Source organism: Lathamus discolor, chromosome Z (assembly GCF_037157495.1).
Source record: "Lathamus discolor isolate bLatDis1 chromosome Z, bLatDis1.hap1, whole genome shotgun sequence".
NCBI lineage: Eukaryota > Metazoa > Chordata > Aves > Psittaciformes > Psittacidae > Lathamus > Lathamus discolor.
In genome coordinates this window covers 59,271,533-59,289,468 of record NC_088909.1, presented here as the reverse complement: position 1 = coordinate 59,289,468, position 17,936 = coordinate 59,271,533, and the positions used below count along the sequence as shown (strand labels likewise).

At 43.9% G+C, this 17,936-nt stretch overlaps 2 protein-coding genes across 7 annotated transcripts in view; both read left to right on the top strand.

Moving 5' to 3' along the window:
• NRG1 (neuregulin 1) overlaps window positions 1-17,936 on the top strand; it is a 180,440-nt gene that overhangs the window by 68,413 nt on the left and 94,091 nt on the right. The gene's annotated exons all lie outside the window — the stretch shown is intronic.
• On the top strand, window positions 8,586-8,860 carry LOC136005440 (uncharacterized). The gene has a single exon (XM_065662917.1). It carries the CDS (start codon window positions 8,699-8,701, stop codon window positions 8,858-8,860), a length of 162 nt encoding a protein of 53 aa, XP_065518989.1. The 5' UTR covers window positions 8,586-8,698.

The following is a 17,936-nucleotide window of genomic DNA, read 5'->3' as shown; positions in this document are numbered from 1 at the left end:
GTGACCTCAGCCCTGCCTGTCTGACCCACCCATTCAAATACTCTTCCACAGTAAACGTATTTATTCCTTAGACACCCTCATAAAGAAGCAAAAAGACAGTCTGTCCCCTCCACCTCCTTTTTGCAGCCCCATTGCCACTCCACAGCCTCTGTGGTGAAACACAGGCAGGCATAAGAAGCCTCTAGTGGACACGACCTGCCGTTTGAATGCAGGAAATGCTGCAGGAATAATGAACTCATCAAATGAAATTATGATTGCTGTAAACTCATTCTCATACATACTTATGTATGAGTGCATAAATACTCCATTGCATACTTTTGTTGACAGGAGAATTGATTAAAAATACCTGAGTTCTGTAACAAAGGTGCCATTTATCCACCTTCCTCTGTGCTTTTATGGGCTGTAAAGACCTGTTTATTGTTGTGTCACTGCCTCCTGTGCTCTCTTTGTAGTTTGTCCAGTACCTTGCAGAATCGAATGTTTCCAAAGATGCACTACTGCTCTTGCACCATCCAACAGCAATGGCCCACATTGCCCTGCACTGTGCATGCTTGTATACTAAATGCAAACAAGTTATAATGAACCCATGATGTAAGGGCCTGCTCGGTGCCTGGAGCAGCACAGAATCTGCACTGTTTGCTCTAAACTGCACCAATGAAATGAGATCTCAGCAGAAAGATTTCTCAAAGATTTCTGAGTTTCCTCTTTGCTGTTTTCCTCTCTTGCTCTTGACAAGACCCAACCTGATGCGGGAACATTAAAGTCTTGTGTATGAGATTTAACTACCTTACTTCAATTCAAATTTTTATTTCCAAACTGTGAGAGTTTTGCTTTTGTGCCAGACAATATGTAGCACAAAGAAAGCTTGGATGCAGGCATGAGAAAGATGTGACAAGACATCTGAAAACGCAGGCTGAGGTTTGCATTTAAAATATAGCTGTGTAATAAAACCATATTTGATTAGACTACTGAAAACTCATGACTTGACATAAATTCTCCTTTGTCATGCTTATTTGAATTCTTCTTAATTATTTGCTGGAAATTGACAAAGTTTTCCAGCCAATGCCAAAGGAGTGATTCATGCCTTCTATGGCTTTTTTATTGCACTAAGAAAGAATATTAAATATTAAATGTCTTTGATGATGCTAGGATTCTGAGGCATGATGAGAGCTGTTGCTTTTGTTATCATTGGAATTTTTGCACTTATAAATACTGTGTTGCCTATCTGTTTTAAACAGCAAACATCTAAATTCTGCTAACCTAAGCATAATCAGGCTATGTATAGACATGACAGCTGAATTAACCAGCGTAATTTTATTAATATCTTTATTTAGGATAAGGTAGATGAAACACATTATTTGGAAGTATTTGCAGAAATTTGCTAAGCAAACTAGCTCTTGAGCTGAAAACATAACATTTTCTGCAGCTTGCAATTCTGAATGTGTAGATTTACTGTAAGGCATACTTTACAAATCTAGTCCAGTAATATGTCAATGTCCTATTATTTATACCAATTTATTTAATGGTACAGAAATTCTTCCATGCACTAGGCTCGCTCTATGTCTTTGACTTCTTTCCTTTTGATTTTCAAATAACAAAACTATTGAATATACAAGTGCTAGAGAGTTACTCTATGAAAAAGTCAATGTGCAATTGAAATTTTGAAAATGACACGTTAAGGTGAAAAAACATTTCTTGCTTCAAGTTTTAAACAGCAACAGTTGGGAATCTATGGAGGTGCAAAAATAGTTCTGTTTTTACCAAACAAAATAAAATAAAAGTGTAGTAAGTAGAGTCAATATTTTTAGAATAATGGGTATCTTGATGGGATCTTCTATGAGCTTCTGACTAAGTTAAGCCTAGATTCAGGAAGGGCTTTGAGTCACTGTTTCACTATGCAAATCCTTAGGTGAGAAGATGAGGTCAAGGAACTTCTGTCTTCTGAAGCATGGTCCTGTCCCCATTCTTCCAGCATATACATGTATATGGGGCCAGGGAATGAGTTGGTAAACTTAACAATTAAAAAAAAAAATAAATAAAATCTTAAAAATCTAAAAATAAATTCTTTTTAAGTCAAAATCAGTTCTATGATCCAATTGAGAGCCTGGCCACATGAACAAAGTTTCTGGTTTTGAATTAGTGTAGGTGACATAGGGACCAAAATGAAGGAGAGAGGGGGGAAAGGATGATATAGCTGCCAAACTGTTTATCATGAAAACACAGTACTACACTCCAAAATACCTTTTCAGTTCTGAATTAGGCTCTGATTCAAAAAAGCACTTAGATATATGATGTAGCCCATCTCTGATCAAGAAGGCATTTCACCACTTGTTTAACTCCATGCACGTTTAAGTACTTTATTAACCAGGGGTCAATGGGGGAGGAATAATTCCTTGATTCAGGGCTTTCAGGATCTTTACTCAAATTGTCACTGTCCAGTCACTCCCTGGCAGCAGCAGCACTGCGGATACAAAGGTTGGCAAGCACGGAATCCTGCATAGCTGCACCTGTGCAAAGCAGCAGTACTGCCATTGTCCCATGAACACCCACAAGGATTTATTCCATCTGAATAAAGTGGCTCAAATGCAGGCGTGCAGCTGCATTTGCACACCTGGGTGGATGGGAGTTAATGAGCAAGCCTAAGCCCTGTGACTGCAATGCTGCCCCAGCTCATTGCCGCACTCTGCAAATAAATAATTGGAACTGTCCCAAGCACATCTGCTGGAGACTCCAGTGACAGGGTAAAGTGATAGACAGACAGGCAGACAGACAGATAGATAGATAGATATAGACAGACATTAAAAAAATAAGAAACTGAAAACTGCACATGGTCTTTCTTCTGCTTCTTCTGCTCTTGGGCAGAAGAGCCTAGATGAGCACATTACATATCTTTGCATCTCTCAAATGCTCCTTTACCACATAGCAGAGCTAATTATCATTAGCCTGAACAGTGGCAGGGCTCACCCCAGTTTTGTGACTTAGCAAAGGCAGGGGGAATGAGTCAGTGTCACTGATGAACACCCCTGACATTCGTGGTCTGATGTTGGATTGCTGTGTCTTGTGTAGTGCCACTAGCTCTGCTTTTGATTAGGATGAAAGAAACTCAGTGTCTCACATTTCACTTGAAGATGAAAAGATTCAGGAAACCTCTTGGTTCCCTTGAAATAACAGCCCATTTTCTGGCAGTTTTCAGTTTCAACTCCTGTCTGTAGCTATTTAACATATAAACAACTCTTGAAATGGCCATTGTAGTTGTGTTGTTTTTTCAAAACACTGCTTCTGCAAGCCATAGTTGTTGGGCTTACAGAAAGCTTGTTCCTCGTGTAAATGCCTGGTGTAAATGTGCACGTCTAATGTCAATACAGCAAATGCTGCCTCAGTGGCAACATGAGCTCTCCTAAATGTTTTCACAAGCACTGAAGTTTGTATTCTGTGCTCCAGACATTTCAAAGAAATGTACTAGTGTGAGGACCTGCTTCTGACACATCTATGTGGGCAGTGCAATAATTCCAGTGTAGTAGTTTTGGCTTTAGGATATGGAGTTGGTTTGGATACAGCCTCTTCATGTCCCTATTTCCTGTGCTGTTGAGGGTAGGGGGTCTTCCCACAGCAGCCCTCTTATATCAAATGAACTAAGAACACTAATGTTTTTGCTTCCATTGACATATTTAGCCTCATGTCTAAGGCTGCATATGTGCTTAAGGGTTCATATTTTTATGGCTCATTTTCTTACAGGCTTGATGTTACTCCTCCTCAGACACATATGACTGCAAATGTCCAGGGGGCTTAAAAAAATTAAGTGAAGAAGGTGGTGGGAATGGGCAGAGACATGCAAATAGCAGTAACGCATGTAGTCTGTTTGATTTCCAACAGGTGAAAAAATGCTTGTACGATGACAGCGTGTCCCATTGTAACATTTGCAGTTCCACTGGCAGGACCAGTATAGAAGCAAAATGAAGTTTTCTTCTGTGAGCTCAGAGATAAGGTTTTTAGTGACAGCTTTGGGAAGGTCTCAAAGGGAGAAAGTGCTGGCATCAATCCAAGGGAGATGGATTAAGAAGGGAAGGTTGGTGAAGCACTGAAAGGAGGAATAAATGAATTGCTTGCACCATGTGGATAGCCCACTCTTCCCATAACATGACTGCTGACAGTGATGCCGCTTATTGGGCCTGCTTACTTGCTTTGGATCACTACCACCACCACCCCCAATCTTTAAATAGCTCACTTATTTAATTTGAAGAAAGTGCCTGCAATCAATAAGAAGAGATCCTTTTATCTTCTTCATCAATCTTTTGCTAATGAACATGCACTTTTTTATTTAGCTTCTTGGTTACAATGCTTTTAATTTCTCAATGTATAGGAATAAGAGAGTGCCATCAAACACACGATGGAGCAGCTGATACTGCATATTGCTGCTTGCTTCTTTCTGCAGAATTGGCATGGTCTTAAAGGAAAGCAGTAATTTGTGGAAAGATCACTTGCCCTGCACTGATGTGTGGTCTTCTAAGCATCCTTTCTTAAGCTGTGATCCAGCAGAGCTGTGAATAACCACTTGTGAAGACATACTTTACTTTCCTAATGTCCCAGTAATTACAAGAAAGTATATAATTCTTTCAGAATCTTTGTGTGGGCTACTGGGGCTTTATTTAAAGCAGATGTATATTGGAAATCCAGTGGCTTCCATGAGAATGACTCACCAAACCTAATTTCCAAAACCTCCAGCAAGTTTGGGTCTGATTATGGCATGACTGAAGGTTCATCTGGGTTAAATGGTGCTTGCTGCTCTGATTTGCAGGATGTTGTCAGCTTGCTCATCCCCATCAGAGGCTGGAGGTTAATGCTGACTGCTACTACTACTAATGCTTTCTGTCCCTCCTTGAGTGTTTTGGGAGTGGAATTTAGCAAAATAACCCTTGATTCTTTGCAAAAACACCTAACAAAATAGAATTACAGTTTTGTAAGACTGAGTTTCAACCTGTCACTTACATATGGCAAGAGTCCAAATCTCAGTCACAGATTAGTTTCATTAATGTAGAATCACACTACTTCTGCCTCTAAGCTGAGGAGACCCAAGCCACATAATAAGCAGAAATAAATCTTTGCACAAGGACTTAACCAAATTACAAGCAGGCAAGTAATTTCCTTCCTTAGCCTTCTACATTGCCTACCAATGGTCTACCCTAGTAAAACTTTGTTACCTCCAAGGTCACCATCTGTCTCCTTTTCTGCCAGAGTCTCCCTTTCTGTTAACCAGCTCTTAGCTCTTTTCTGAGTCACTCTTTTCCTCCAGCCTGGGCAAGACCCCATGTTAAAGCACAATATGCCAGTGCCAGCAGGTAACCACAGAAATGTAAGAGGCTCAAAAAGCTGCGGGAAAGTATTTCTGCATTGCCGTAGGGATGGGGTGTAGCAGAAAGAGCCCCCAAAATCAGCAAGCTGTACCTTCAGCTTACAGTCGTGTGAGAGACCACCAGCCTCTACCGCAGCTACGAGAGCTGGCACGAAAGTCAGCGTGTTTCCTTACCAGCCTATATGCGGTAAAGATCGTGGGGTTGTATTTTTGTCCAAAAGGTCCCTCAGGAGCCAGCACCGTGCAGTACCAGGCTGCAGCATTGCGGGCAGGCTGTGTGCTGGCTCTGGTTGTGGCCACCTTCGGAGCGGGGCCAGGGAAGCAGCCTGTCCGATGATTCAGCACTGCCTTTCTCTCGTGTTGGCCGCGGAGCATCCGTAGCAGCCAGGCCCCTCCGAAGGCAAGGCGGCTGCAGCGGGGCTGGGGGGGAGGCATCTCTGCAGGGTGCCCTGGTGAGGAGAAGCGAGGAGGAGGTGTGAACAGAACTCTATCCTGCGCGGTGCTGGAGCCCGCAGCCTGCGCGGCGGGGGAAGGGACCTGACGCGGCGGAGGGTACTGCAGCCCTGGCCGGGAGCCAGCCACGGAGCGGCTGCGGAGGGTGAGGGTGGTTGTTGGCCGGGAGGAACCGGCGCGGGCTGAGGAGGGGAGCCTTAAGGAGCGAAGGAGGTAGCAGGAGCTCCGTTTAGCCAGGAAGGCTTGGGTGGGCAGGAAAGACCCTTTCCCTGGTCCCTGCGAGGCTGCAGGGTGGGGAGGCGGGGCGGTCAGTGTTCCCACATGCAGGGAGCCCCGCTGGAAAGGCGTCCTTCCGGGGTCCACGGACAAGAGGCGCACAGTCTGCCTCTCCGTCCAGCCGTGTATTCTTATGCAGGATTACTTCAACTTCATGGCAAACCTGGTAACAAAGGTGCAAGATCTCCACGTGCATTTCTGTTCACCTCAGCACCAGAAAGATGTGAGCAAAGGAGAAACATAATTTGAAGGAGTGTAGTTAAACGCAGAGTTGTAGTGGAGATCGCAGAGGACTGAATATAGGTAGGTTGCCTGTAATGCCAGTGCAGAGAAGATGTGGACAGGCCAGTGGATCAAACAGAAGCGCAGAGCATCATCAGTAGGGAAAAACTGCCTTACTGGAAATAGGAAAGTTGGAAAATTAGACATGGATAAAGAAGGCAAGGCTTTTTAAAAAATTTGTGCCAAACACAAGCGGTATCTCATCTGTGCAATGAAGAGAGTATTCCCAGCTGGTTCTCAGCTTGCACTCTGCTTTGAAGAGTGATTCTTCAACTTCACGCCTGAGGAGCAACTTGTCTGTGTGAAAGTACGCCTGATTTTCACAGATTTATCAGTTAATCTAGTAAAAGATACATTCTTTCCCTAGAAACCTTGCTTACTTGTACCCACAGACCACCACAGCTGTCGCGGCTATGCTGCTGTGATGTTACCCCTTCTACAGCGGCTGTGTTGTTACTGCTGTTTGAAATAGGTTTTGAGATACTTGAAAGAGGCTGCACTCATGCAGAATATTACCAGCTAAAGAGCACATATGCTTTGTAGTAAGAGGAGCCATGTATGTAAATATGCAATGCAAGCTGTTTGTTCTCTCTAAGGTTACTGCTCACATCATTAACCTGAGGACCAGACATTTCAGTGACAGTGTAGGCTAAATTGTGCGATTTATCTCCTTACATTCTTCCAGAGAGGGTTATCACTGGCTCTGCTTTAAGGTGAATTCTCCAGGCACTTGAATGTAGTAGGATCATGATTACTTCAGTTGGCTACCACAGCCTCACAGGAAGCTTTGTGATCAGACATCCAACAATTAGTCGTTGACATGACAGTCCGTGAAAACTCTGTGGGATTCATTGAGATTTTGAGAAACCTTTCTTTAGCAAATGTTACTAATGTTCTCATGAAAGGGAGGAGGAAGGGGGACTGAGGGGAGCTGGAGACAGAGAGAGGAGATGGGTAGAGACAGATGTCTTTTCTGTCACTACCAAAAATATGTAAGTACTAAGGAAATTACCTTTTGGATGCCTGACTAAGGTAGCAGCAAAAATGAATTCAGGGCAATTTGTAGCACTTGAATATTTGTTTCCTTATGCATCCCCCAGCCCTTTATACTAAGCAGAAAGGGGGGGTTATGCTGCCAATTCCTTAATGCAAATGTTTTCACAAAGTCCAAGGAACTGGAAATTGGGTTTAAAGCCCCTCTCCTTTTACACATATGTCTGTGTTGTTACACCAGTGTCCTTTTCTGTGGAAGACAAAAGAGACTGGGAATAGAGCTGATAATAATCTTACTCTGATTATGTTAACTGGACTGTTGATTTACCCCGGTATTACACAGCACTGGTGGAAATTAATGCTAGATATTGGTAGAGGTCAGGACTAACAGACAAATTAAAGAACAAAGCAGAAATCTTGTTAATAACAAAATTATTTGATTCTCTCCCCTCCCCCTCCCCCCCCCCCCCCAATCTATTGGGGAGTGAGAACATATGCTGGCAGCGTGCGAGCTCTTGAAAAGTATGTTCAGGAGCTGGCTTTAGTGTGAAGACTTTGATTTTTATGGGTTTGGAAAAGGGGATTCAAAAAATGGACTATAAAAAAAATAAAAATGCAGACCTCTTTGTAATAAGTTAAATGTAAATTTGTCAGAGGCAGGAATGCTTTGGGTTTGGGGTTTTTCCCCTTCTGCTTGACCTAAGATGCATCCCAGCATCATTCCTAGCAAACGAAACTTAGGGGCTTGGAAGAAGAAGCTGTCTCTAGGTGTTAGGCAGGGAGAAACCGCTGCTGGAAAGCTGTCTTCCCCCTGGGAGAGATCGGGTATCCGGCTGAGAGAGCCCAGTCCATCCCGGAGCCTGGCTCCGGCCGCAGGACCGTGCGTGTCACCGATGGCCGCCACCTCGGCGGGGGAGACAGAGGCAGCTTTCGGGTGCGCAACTCCTGCCCGCTCCCTCCCTTTGATTTGATGGCCTTTATTCCTCCTAATTGGATAAAATAGGAAGTCGCTGACAGTCCTGCGTTGCCGGGTGTACTGATTTCCCTCAGACCAGCCCTGCAGAGGGCGGGGGGTGGGGTAGGGGAGGAAGGAGCGAGTCTACATCAGGGAAACAGGCTGCGAGGGGGCTGGGGGAGTGGGGCGGGGGGGGGAAGGAGGAAAGTGAATGAGCGCTCAAGAAGGACAAAGAGGGAGGGGAGAGAAAGGGAGTTACCACCGTCTTGGCATCGCTCTTCCTTTCAAACCTCTGTGTAATGATATTGTTTGCAGTGATGCTCAGACAGCGAGCACCTGCTGCTCTGTAATGATTCAGCCTCTTTCAGCCTCTGCTGTAACACGACAGGATGCTGCTGCTACTGTCACTTCTGCCGCTGCCGCCGTTGTTACAGATTTTGCTTTTGCTCCTTCTACCGCATGACAATTGTTTTCCTCGTCTAAGCAGATACCAGCCTCAGATGCTCAAGGTGAGAGTCTTGCCTTTCGCTCTGGGCTACTGGTTCACTTAATTTGCTCAATTTGTTCGGTGTTCGTGGCTTTCTTTCTCTCTTGACCCTCCTTCACCTTGTTTTGTTTTGTTGTGCTTGCTTCTGGGGGGATGTTTCTTCCCTCCTGCAGAAGAGCTGGAATTGCTTGAGAGGTATTTAAGGAATTATAGAAGTGGCCAGCAAACAGGAGCTCAGTAATTGCAAAGCTAGTCTTGCTTCAGAGAGGCAGAGAGAGCGACAGAGGGTTCGGGGGCAGGGGTGTGTGTGTTTCTTTTTTCCTGCGTGTTACTCCTCTCCCAGTTTGGATGATGTTGCTGAGCTTGGACCTTTTATTGACTCCCACTCTGTGATTTCTGCAGAGCACTGTGACTATTACATCTCTTTTTGTCTGTGTCTCATAGTAATGGACTGTGATAGAGTTAAGGCCTTTTGGAGGTGAGCTGTTTGAGAGCTGATGCTTAAACATGTCTGAAGTAGCTGCCGACACTTTCCCCAGCCCCTCAGCTCAGCTGAGCCCTGATGCGTCCCTCAGCGGGCTCCCGGCTGAGGAGAACATGCCGGGGACCCAAAGAGAGGACAGAAGGGTCCAGGGAATAGCAGGCCTTGCCGCGACCTGCTGTGTGTGCCTGGAGGCAGAGCGACTGAAGGGCTGCCTCAACTCTGAAAAGATCTGCATCGCCCCTATCCTGGCTTGCCTGCTCAGCCTTTGCCTCTGCATTGCTGGCCTCAAGTGGGTCTTTGTGGACAAGATTTTTGAGTATGACTCTCCTACCCACCTTGACCCTGGGAGGATAGGACAAGACCCAAAGAGCGCTGTGGATCCTACAGCTCTGTCTGCCTGGGTGCCTTCGGAGGTGTATGCCTCACCCTTCCCTGTACCTAGCCCCAAGAGCAAGGCTGAAGTGACAGTGCAAAATGACAGCTCGTTTGTGCCCTCCAAACCGTTCCTCCAGCCTTCTCTGTATAACCGCATCCTAGATGTTGGGTTGTTGTCCTCTGCTGCACCTTCGCTGTCACCACCCGCCCTGGAGCCTACCACAACGTCTCAGGCACAAGCAACAGAAACCAATCTCCAAACTGCTCCAAAACTTTGTAAGTAGAAGCTATGTATTTCTTTGTTTTTCTCTTCCAAAACAAAACAAAACAAAAAAAAAAAAAAAAAAAAAGAATAAAAAAGGGCACTTAACAGTTCTGCAGCTCTCCTTGAGGGGGACGTGATTGGCATGCAAAACTTAGATGTGCTAAGATAGGTATATCAGGGTTACCTTCTCAGGAGAGCACCCAAGGGTCTCTGAACTTAGTTCCGAGGTGTGCATGGCAATTGAAGAGGGCTTCATTTGAGACCTTTGTAAAGTGCCAGTACCACCCTTTTCTCTGCATTCACTTGTAGGAAAGTATGTGATTTACTTCAAGGGTTTATTTGATAACTATTCCACATGGTCTATCAATATATTTTTCTTATAAATTTGATTTGCGTCCCGTGTTGGGTCTTCCATGTGTGTTCATTTTCTTCTCCTTGCCTGCAGAGCACTTCTGCTACCTCCTTCCTGAAGTCTGTTGCTGGCAAACATCCTTATCATGCTCCTGAAACACTCAGGGAGAACAGTGGGAAAGAGCAACAGCATATCTGAAGCAGAGACTGGGAATTATTAATTTAGCAGCTACCTTATGATCTCTCCCTTCCCTTTAAAAGCATCACACACATTTCCCTGCATCTTTCCCCTCCTCTAGGAGCTGATGCTCATTGAACCTGTTTCTTAGGCATTTCCTCATTGACTTTTGTGGGGCGTTTCAGGAAAGCATTCTTACCAGTGCAGGAGGTCAGTTTCCAAATTAGTATTTGCTCATCCCTAAAGCAAAAAATATCCATTGTACCTGTATTATTTTCTCAGTAGCAATCAGAAAGCATACAAATACTGCATTGCTGAAGTGTAATTTCTCTGACACTCATAATTTTAACCCATCAAATCCAGAGCAGATCAAGCCAGCAGTTCCTGGGCTGTGTAAAATTGCGCAACTCTAGTAAAAAAGAGAAGGCAGTGCCCTTGTGCTAAGAGCACAAGGCTGAGGTTTCTTTTGAAAAGCTGCAGTGATCCTGATGAGCATCGTGTTCCTTGCAAATTTCCATGCAGGCCCCCATCTCATTTATTGTCCCTCATACCTTCTCTGTAAAGCTGCAGGATGGCCACCTTATAGGTGGCACATACTTGACATCACCCTGGAACCCTGAAATGACCAGAAGTTTGCTACCAAGTTTAGCCCCACCAAGACTGGACTCAGTATAGATACGTGGCAAATGGATTAGACGTAACATTTAGGGCCAGCCGCTTTGCAGGTGAAAATCAGTGCAACTACAGTGATTTCGGTGGAGGTCCTTTCAGCACAGACAGTCCTGAACAGCAATTCCAGAATCAGTGAAAGAAAACTCTGAGTATTCCAATGGAAGCCCTTCTGCCTTTTGCTTAGATAATGGATGACAACCAGCCTTTTGGATTAAAAGTAATTTGTCTGATGGAAACAGTCTAGTAGAGAAATATTGCTGTGAAGTTCAGTGATAGGGGGCTTTGTTGTTGTAGGTAAGACATTACTTGAATTATTGGGACACTTAAACACCTTTGCAGTTATATAGAATTATACTATGTGATTTTTTTTTATTGTTTTTTTGCATCATTGATGCAGAATTATTTTTTTTTCTTTTTGTAGTGCAAATATCATGACATTAAATACATGACAGCACTTTCTACTTCATAAAGTAACCAGGGGCCACCATCCCGTCAAAATGGCCTCTCTCACGTGACAGGGAAAAGTGACCAAAAGCTAGTCATGCCGGGACAACCCTCATCCTCTTTAATTTCTGCATGTAAGGCAAGCCTTTATCAATAAAATGCTAACTTCGTCTCTGAAGTAAATGAAGGGGAGCGGGTGAAAAAGAGATTCTTTGGAGCAGTCACTGACAAAAAGCCATTATGTACATTCAGATCTACTCACATCTGGGAACTAAATTGTTGTCTAGAAATTAGGTGATTGGATTGGGTTGCTTTGGCGTGGGTTTTTTTTTTTTTTTTTTGTTTGTGTGTGTGTGTGCTTTTTACTGTTGCCTTAATTTTCTTAGGATAGATGTGTTTTAAGGCATCATAGACTTCCAGGTAGCTACAGACTGAAAGAAGAGGAAGAACTGACAACAGGTCAAGTTCAGGTTAATCTGAGGGAGGAGGTTGTGTGGACAGTATTTGTTCCAACTATGGCACATAATTCTGACTATGGCATGGAGCTGCAACTCCCTGCAAAGAAAAATAAGAAAATACAGCTGGAAAAGTATACTGCAGAAGATATGCCTAAGAATTCAAAGAGGCATGAAAAGAACTTTCTGGACAGCTCTAAAAGCACTGTCTTGGGGGTTCTGAAACAGCTGCATTTCAAACACATCATTGTGTTTTATGTAGAGCAAGATTTGTTGGAGAGGTTGACAGATTGCATCAGTGATAACTTTTTTTTCTTACGAATGTCTTTGACAGCTATAAAATTCTGAGAGAGATGGCTTGGAAAGTATCATCTGCAAATTGAATTGTCCCTTCCTTTGCCTCTCAGTGTCCTTTTTTCCATTTCAGGCAAGGAGAGGTAACTTATTCCCAGAAATCCCCTTTTGTGCTGACTTTTTTTTCCAGTGCAGAAATAAAAAAGAACTGACAGAACTCATATTCTGTGGCTGATGTATTGTTTCTGAACCAAGCCCTTCCATGAGTTTCCAAATCCTTTTCTTCTCCTCTCTTTTCTGTCTTACTCAGCATATTCCTCTTAAAGCTGTATCCGTCAAGGTCATAGTCTGCAAAGAGCTAATTGATTCTTCTTTCTCCTGGAGCCTGGGAGGGAAAGCAAAAGAGAGACAATCCTAGTAATCGTGTCTGGTGCATTAGATTGAAGACTGGTCTCACTACTATTATTATAATTTGCCCTTTATTGATAAAGAAATAATCTCTTTATTTCTGTTTGGTTTAGGCTTTATATTGTAGTATCATTTCTCCTTTGATGAAACAGAAAGGAAAGGTGAATGTTTTAAAGCATTCCCATATTTAGGGAGCTTGCCAATCTTAGCTTAATTACATCAGAGAAGATTTCATTACAAGTGGGGTGTAATAGTAAGCACTAACCTACAATCTCCCTCCCTCTGAGAAGACATGCAGATTGCAAAAGTGCTAACACAGTTTAGGAGCTAAATTTTGCTTCTTCCTACACCATCAGCTTTAAATTCAGTTCCACCCTTTACCCAGGCTGGTAATAGATGTGCCTCTGTAGTACTGTCAAAACTGTGTTTCTGTAATAGCTGTATCTCTACATCTGCATACCAACCACTCCCTTTAAAGGTCTTCCCACTGCCTGTTCTTTCCATTTAAGCAGATTTCTCCCAACATCACCCACCAAGGTCCATGTGGGGTTACCAATGAAGAGTGACAGCTCTGCCAAAGGACTGCTGCACTGCTGCATTTTGGCTCTGCCCTGAAGCAGAGGTGCCTGAGCCCTTAGCTTTGGGATCACAACTATCCTGACTTGGTGAAGTGCCACAGGGCACTCGAGAGGCAGGGCAGGAGAAAGACCACAACAGAAAGACTGCTGAAGTGGGTTTCTCCAGGAGCAGAGCAAAAAGCCTGGCAGGGAGCAGGGTTCAGAGGATGCCATCTCCCTGGTGGCACATCCATGCTGCTCCTCTGTCTTTTCTGCTTTTGGCTTCCCTGACCACCCTGTGTGCCATGTGCTGATGGGCCAGCTGCATGCCTCATGGCATGCTGGTGGCCAGTGGATGACAAACAGGCACATCTCCATCTCCCTAGCTCTGTGCCTACAGAGTTGTGCTGGACATAAGACGCTCGAGGGTGAGAGCAGCACCAGACTTGTGCATTCTCCTTGGGCCAGGCAGGGCTCCCTTCTACCTCATCAGTGCAGGCCCTCGCATGGAAAACATGGCAAAGCAGAGAAAGGATTGTGCACTGCTGTCAGCCATCCCTGACTGGAACTGCTCCCTTCTCGTGTTTCTGATTTCTGCAGCCACTTCAGGTGTGCTGGGCCAGCATCAGCAAGGGCTGCTGCTTTCCCATGCTCAGTGGAAAAAGCCTTGAAAGAGTGCCTCTAAGGACTGGTAGTGGGTGTTTACCTAGGAAGTGGCCTTACCTCACCTCCAAAGTTATCCAGTTATGATGACTGAATTTCTTGTGTCTTTTTAGTGCTAGGTATGAGGAAAATGGAAAGAAAACTAATCTGTCTCTTGTTTTGGTGTGATGCTGTAAATATTCCTTGCAATTTCTCTCTGGCTGTTTCACCTCCTCTTGTTCTTTCTCAGCTCTGCATTTGACGCCCTTTCTCCCATACTCAGTGATTTGTGAAGGTCTGTGTTTCGCCTCTGTGGCAGGCTGGAGGGAGCCTTTCCCTCCAGTTATATTTGTTGCAGCCCAGCTGAAGGATTGGATTTATGGCTAGAAAGGGTTTGTTCACAGCAGCTGCACACAGTGTTTGTTCTTTTTTTTGACACGTCTAATTCTGATGCATTCTTTGCAGTTGAAGTCCCCATCAGAACGCCATAGGTTTGGGTCCCTGCCTGGCAGCCTCTGAAAGTGTCAAGGTTAGGGATATTTTGGAGAGCTGCAGGAAACAGTACTAACAGGAGGGGAGAGCGGATGATGCAGCACAGGCTCTATCAGGCTTTTGTACACTCACTGTTATTATGCAGGGAAGCACCACAAAGGAGATTGCTTTATCCCCAAAGCTTGAAGATGCAGGAGGAGAGCACCTTAAAGAAGACGTTGCTCCATTTCTGATACAGTTTTGATGTTGATTAGCTTCAGACACCTGACTTAAGTGCCTACATTAGGAAGCTAGGCAGCCTTCAGCTTCCTATTCACCATAAAGGAAGGGACCTCCCTCAGGCAATTCCCAGTGTGACTCTAGCAGGAGTAACTCTTTCTCCAATGAGTCTACAGGGAGACTAACCTTGCAATTCGGTTTCTAAGTTAAATGTCTGCTATACAGTGTGAAGACTAGTTTTGAAAGCCGTGACTTTTCTTGGACACGCCCTGAGAGTTAACAATGTTTTGTCACAGGGAAGTTATAATTAATCACGGTTAAGATACCAGACAAGTTCTGAGTCTAACTCAAGAGCGTAATAAAGAGATGCTGATCTCAGTAGGCCCTGGAGACACAACTGGGCCTCCATTAACAAGCAGCAATAAAGCAAGTGCCACTGTACTGAGCCAGCAAGTCTGTAGTTCCCTGAAACGCTTCCTTCTCTGCTGTCCCAAAGGTCATGGTGTCTCATAGATGTATGTACTTGTGGCAGGAACACTCAGAGTAAAGCAAGATTGGGACTGATGAGATGAGATGCATAAGATGCAGCAATTTTGAGGGAGTTCAGGTCCATTAAGCCTTCTAAAGTGATAACTGAGACTTCATCTCCCCAGCACGGTTAGTCACACTGTCTTTAAAATGCCCCGAACAGGCAGAGTTTGTTCAGACAAATGTCTTGTTTTGTTTCTTTCTGTATCTCTACCACCCCCCTTTTTAACATTCATTGCTTGCATAGAAACTGTTCTCATATTTAACATGCAGAGGACTGATCAGTCCTGTGTTTCTTTCTCTTGGGCAAGCACCCCAAATTCATGGCTTTCAGAACTACACCATGGGCGTGGTTTTTCTTTTGTGCACAGAATGTGATGGAGCAAAAGCCATGTTTCCCCACGTAGTTTCTCCTAATAACAGCCTGAATTTCTCAGTGCAAAACAGCAATCTGCACATTCATTTATTTTTAAAACCTTCATTTTACTTTGCACACTTCACGGAGAATAAGTCATGTATTCAGGCTATATGGAACTTCTGCATGCTCACCCTCCTGATATGCATATGTGTGTATATAAAATGCAAGAGCTACATGGAGTATACGGCCATTGTTTCTTTATTTAAAATGACTTCTGGAACTGTACTGCATCATAAGTTTCTAAGCAAAGATGATTAATAATTGATGTAACAACAAAACCCATGATTTGGATTGCCACTGCAGGGGACTGAAATTATCCTCCTTCAATATCTATGGTACTTTTAAGTTAAATGTTGTGTTCCCAATTCACGTACTGAAAATCAACTTGCATAGCAGTCCACCTCAGATTTGCAGTGCCTAACTTTCTTGGTGCAGAGAAACCTTGAGGAACTTTTTCAGCATCAGATGAGAAGGCAGAATTTGTCTTGCTGGAGGCTAAGTAGCAGGTTAATTGTGATGCAGAGCTGGAATGATATAAGTGAGCGTTTTCATCATTTGCAGTCTTGCTAATGGAAATGCAATAGATTTGCTGCAGAAACCCAACTCAGAATCAATAGCAATGCAATGAGGCAGCTGGTTCAGGGAGAGCACATGTGATGCCAATCTACTGCAGACAGTACCTGGGCAGAGACTGCTCTGGCTCTCTGTCACAAAAGGGCAGACAGACCTAGAAGATGCCACGGCAGGTAGTGAAAGACTTCTGAAAGGAAAAAGCCTGCTTTCACCTAGGGTGGGGCAGTGTTAGGAAAAAAGGCTTTCTCTGAAAGAATTGTTTTCTTTGAGGAATTCAGATCCGTTTGGACCCCAACATGTCTTTTTTGTTACAAGGTACTAAGTTAAGCAAAGACAGCAGATTTTCTGCTTCAGGTCATGTTCAGACCACAAGAAATCAAGGAATGACTGAGTCATAGCAAGCAGCTTTGGAGATGGGTAGGCAGTTTTAGAGTATCTCCTGCTAAGGGCTTCTGCTCTCTTGCTTCCCAAGGCATAGCACCAAGAGGAGCAGGCACTGCCTTTTTGTAGATTGTTTTATGGTAGGCACACTGGCTAACGTTACTATTTATATTACAGGAATCCCAGTTTTGTGGAAAGAGAGCACATGGTGAATCACGTCTTGATTTTTCATGTTAAAATGTTATGTGAATTACCAGACTCAGTAGGAGATACACGTTAAATTCAGGATCCTGAGCATGACCACCGTTAGGCAATTAGAGAGCTCTTGAAAGCAGCAAGTGAGAAATACCTGTGCAGTGTTTTGAGGCAACATAGTGCCTGCTTATTTACGCTCTGTCCTATCTCATCCTGTCTCTCACCCACCTCCCTCATGACCACTAGAATCTTAGTCACTGAGGCAAAAGGGAAGGTTTTAGCTGGTGAGAACTGGGCAGGGCCGAATCCAGTGGGACATGGCTTGGCTGCCACTCTGCTAAGCTAGACCAGGGGCAAGGTACTTCAAGGTCTGGACAAGATCAGTGGTGTTGTGGCAAACATTTTTTACCTTTGCTCCTGCAGTGTTTTATTATGAAAGACTTATTTTAATATATATGTTCTTGCAGAGTGTATTCAGCTTTATCACATACGCTTTCACTACCCCTTCCCCCACTTTTTCTTTTTTATATCTATGCTTCAACCTGGAACTTGCTGGCAGTGTGTTCTCATAACTCAGACAGCTTTTTATTTTGGCAATGAATATCGCTTCAGTTTTTGAGATGAAAGGAAATCAATACTGGGGTGGTAGTCACATGGCACTGGGGGAGTATTTGAAACTATGATCTGAAGTGTGATTTGTGACATAGCTCAGTATTTCTATGGAATTCCTGAAAGAGATTTGAATTTTACAATTTTTAACAGTCAATTAATTCATGTGATTAGACAGATCAAAGGGGGGAAAAAAGAGTCTCAAGCTTGTTCAGAAACCTTTCTCTTATGCAAAGAAGAAAAGACTCTGAGCTCACAAAAGGTGCCTTGAAACTTCTAAGGTGGTAACTGGAAGCCAGTGTGAGGTTGCTGGAACTGGATCTCAAGAAAAGAAGCTTATGTTTTTCACTATATTAAATTAACCTCGATAATTAATTTAGTTTTTCCGCTTGAATGACATGGCCCGAATTTTCACTGCCATGAGCATTGAGATGCGCTGGTACATGATCTACATGACATGGAGTATCTTCCTGACTAAGGTATCTTCCAGACCCCCACTGGTTGTAGTGTGGAGACTGAGACCAAGACAGTGTCTGCCTTTTCCCTTATTCTAGCTTACTTTGACTTTGAAAACATGTGTTTGCATTCTGGCCATTCATT

What these genes read in the sequence shown, in the direction of transcription:
- LOC136005440 (XM_065662917.1), top strand. Translation starts at nt 8,699, where the DNA reads ATGCTGCTGCTACTGTCACTTCTGCCGCTGCCGCCGTTGTTACAGATT.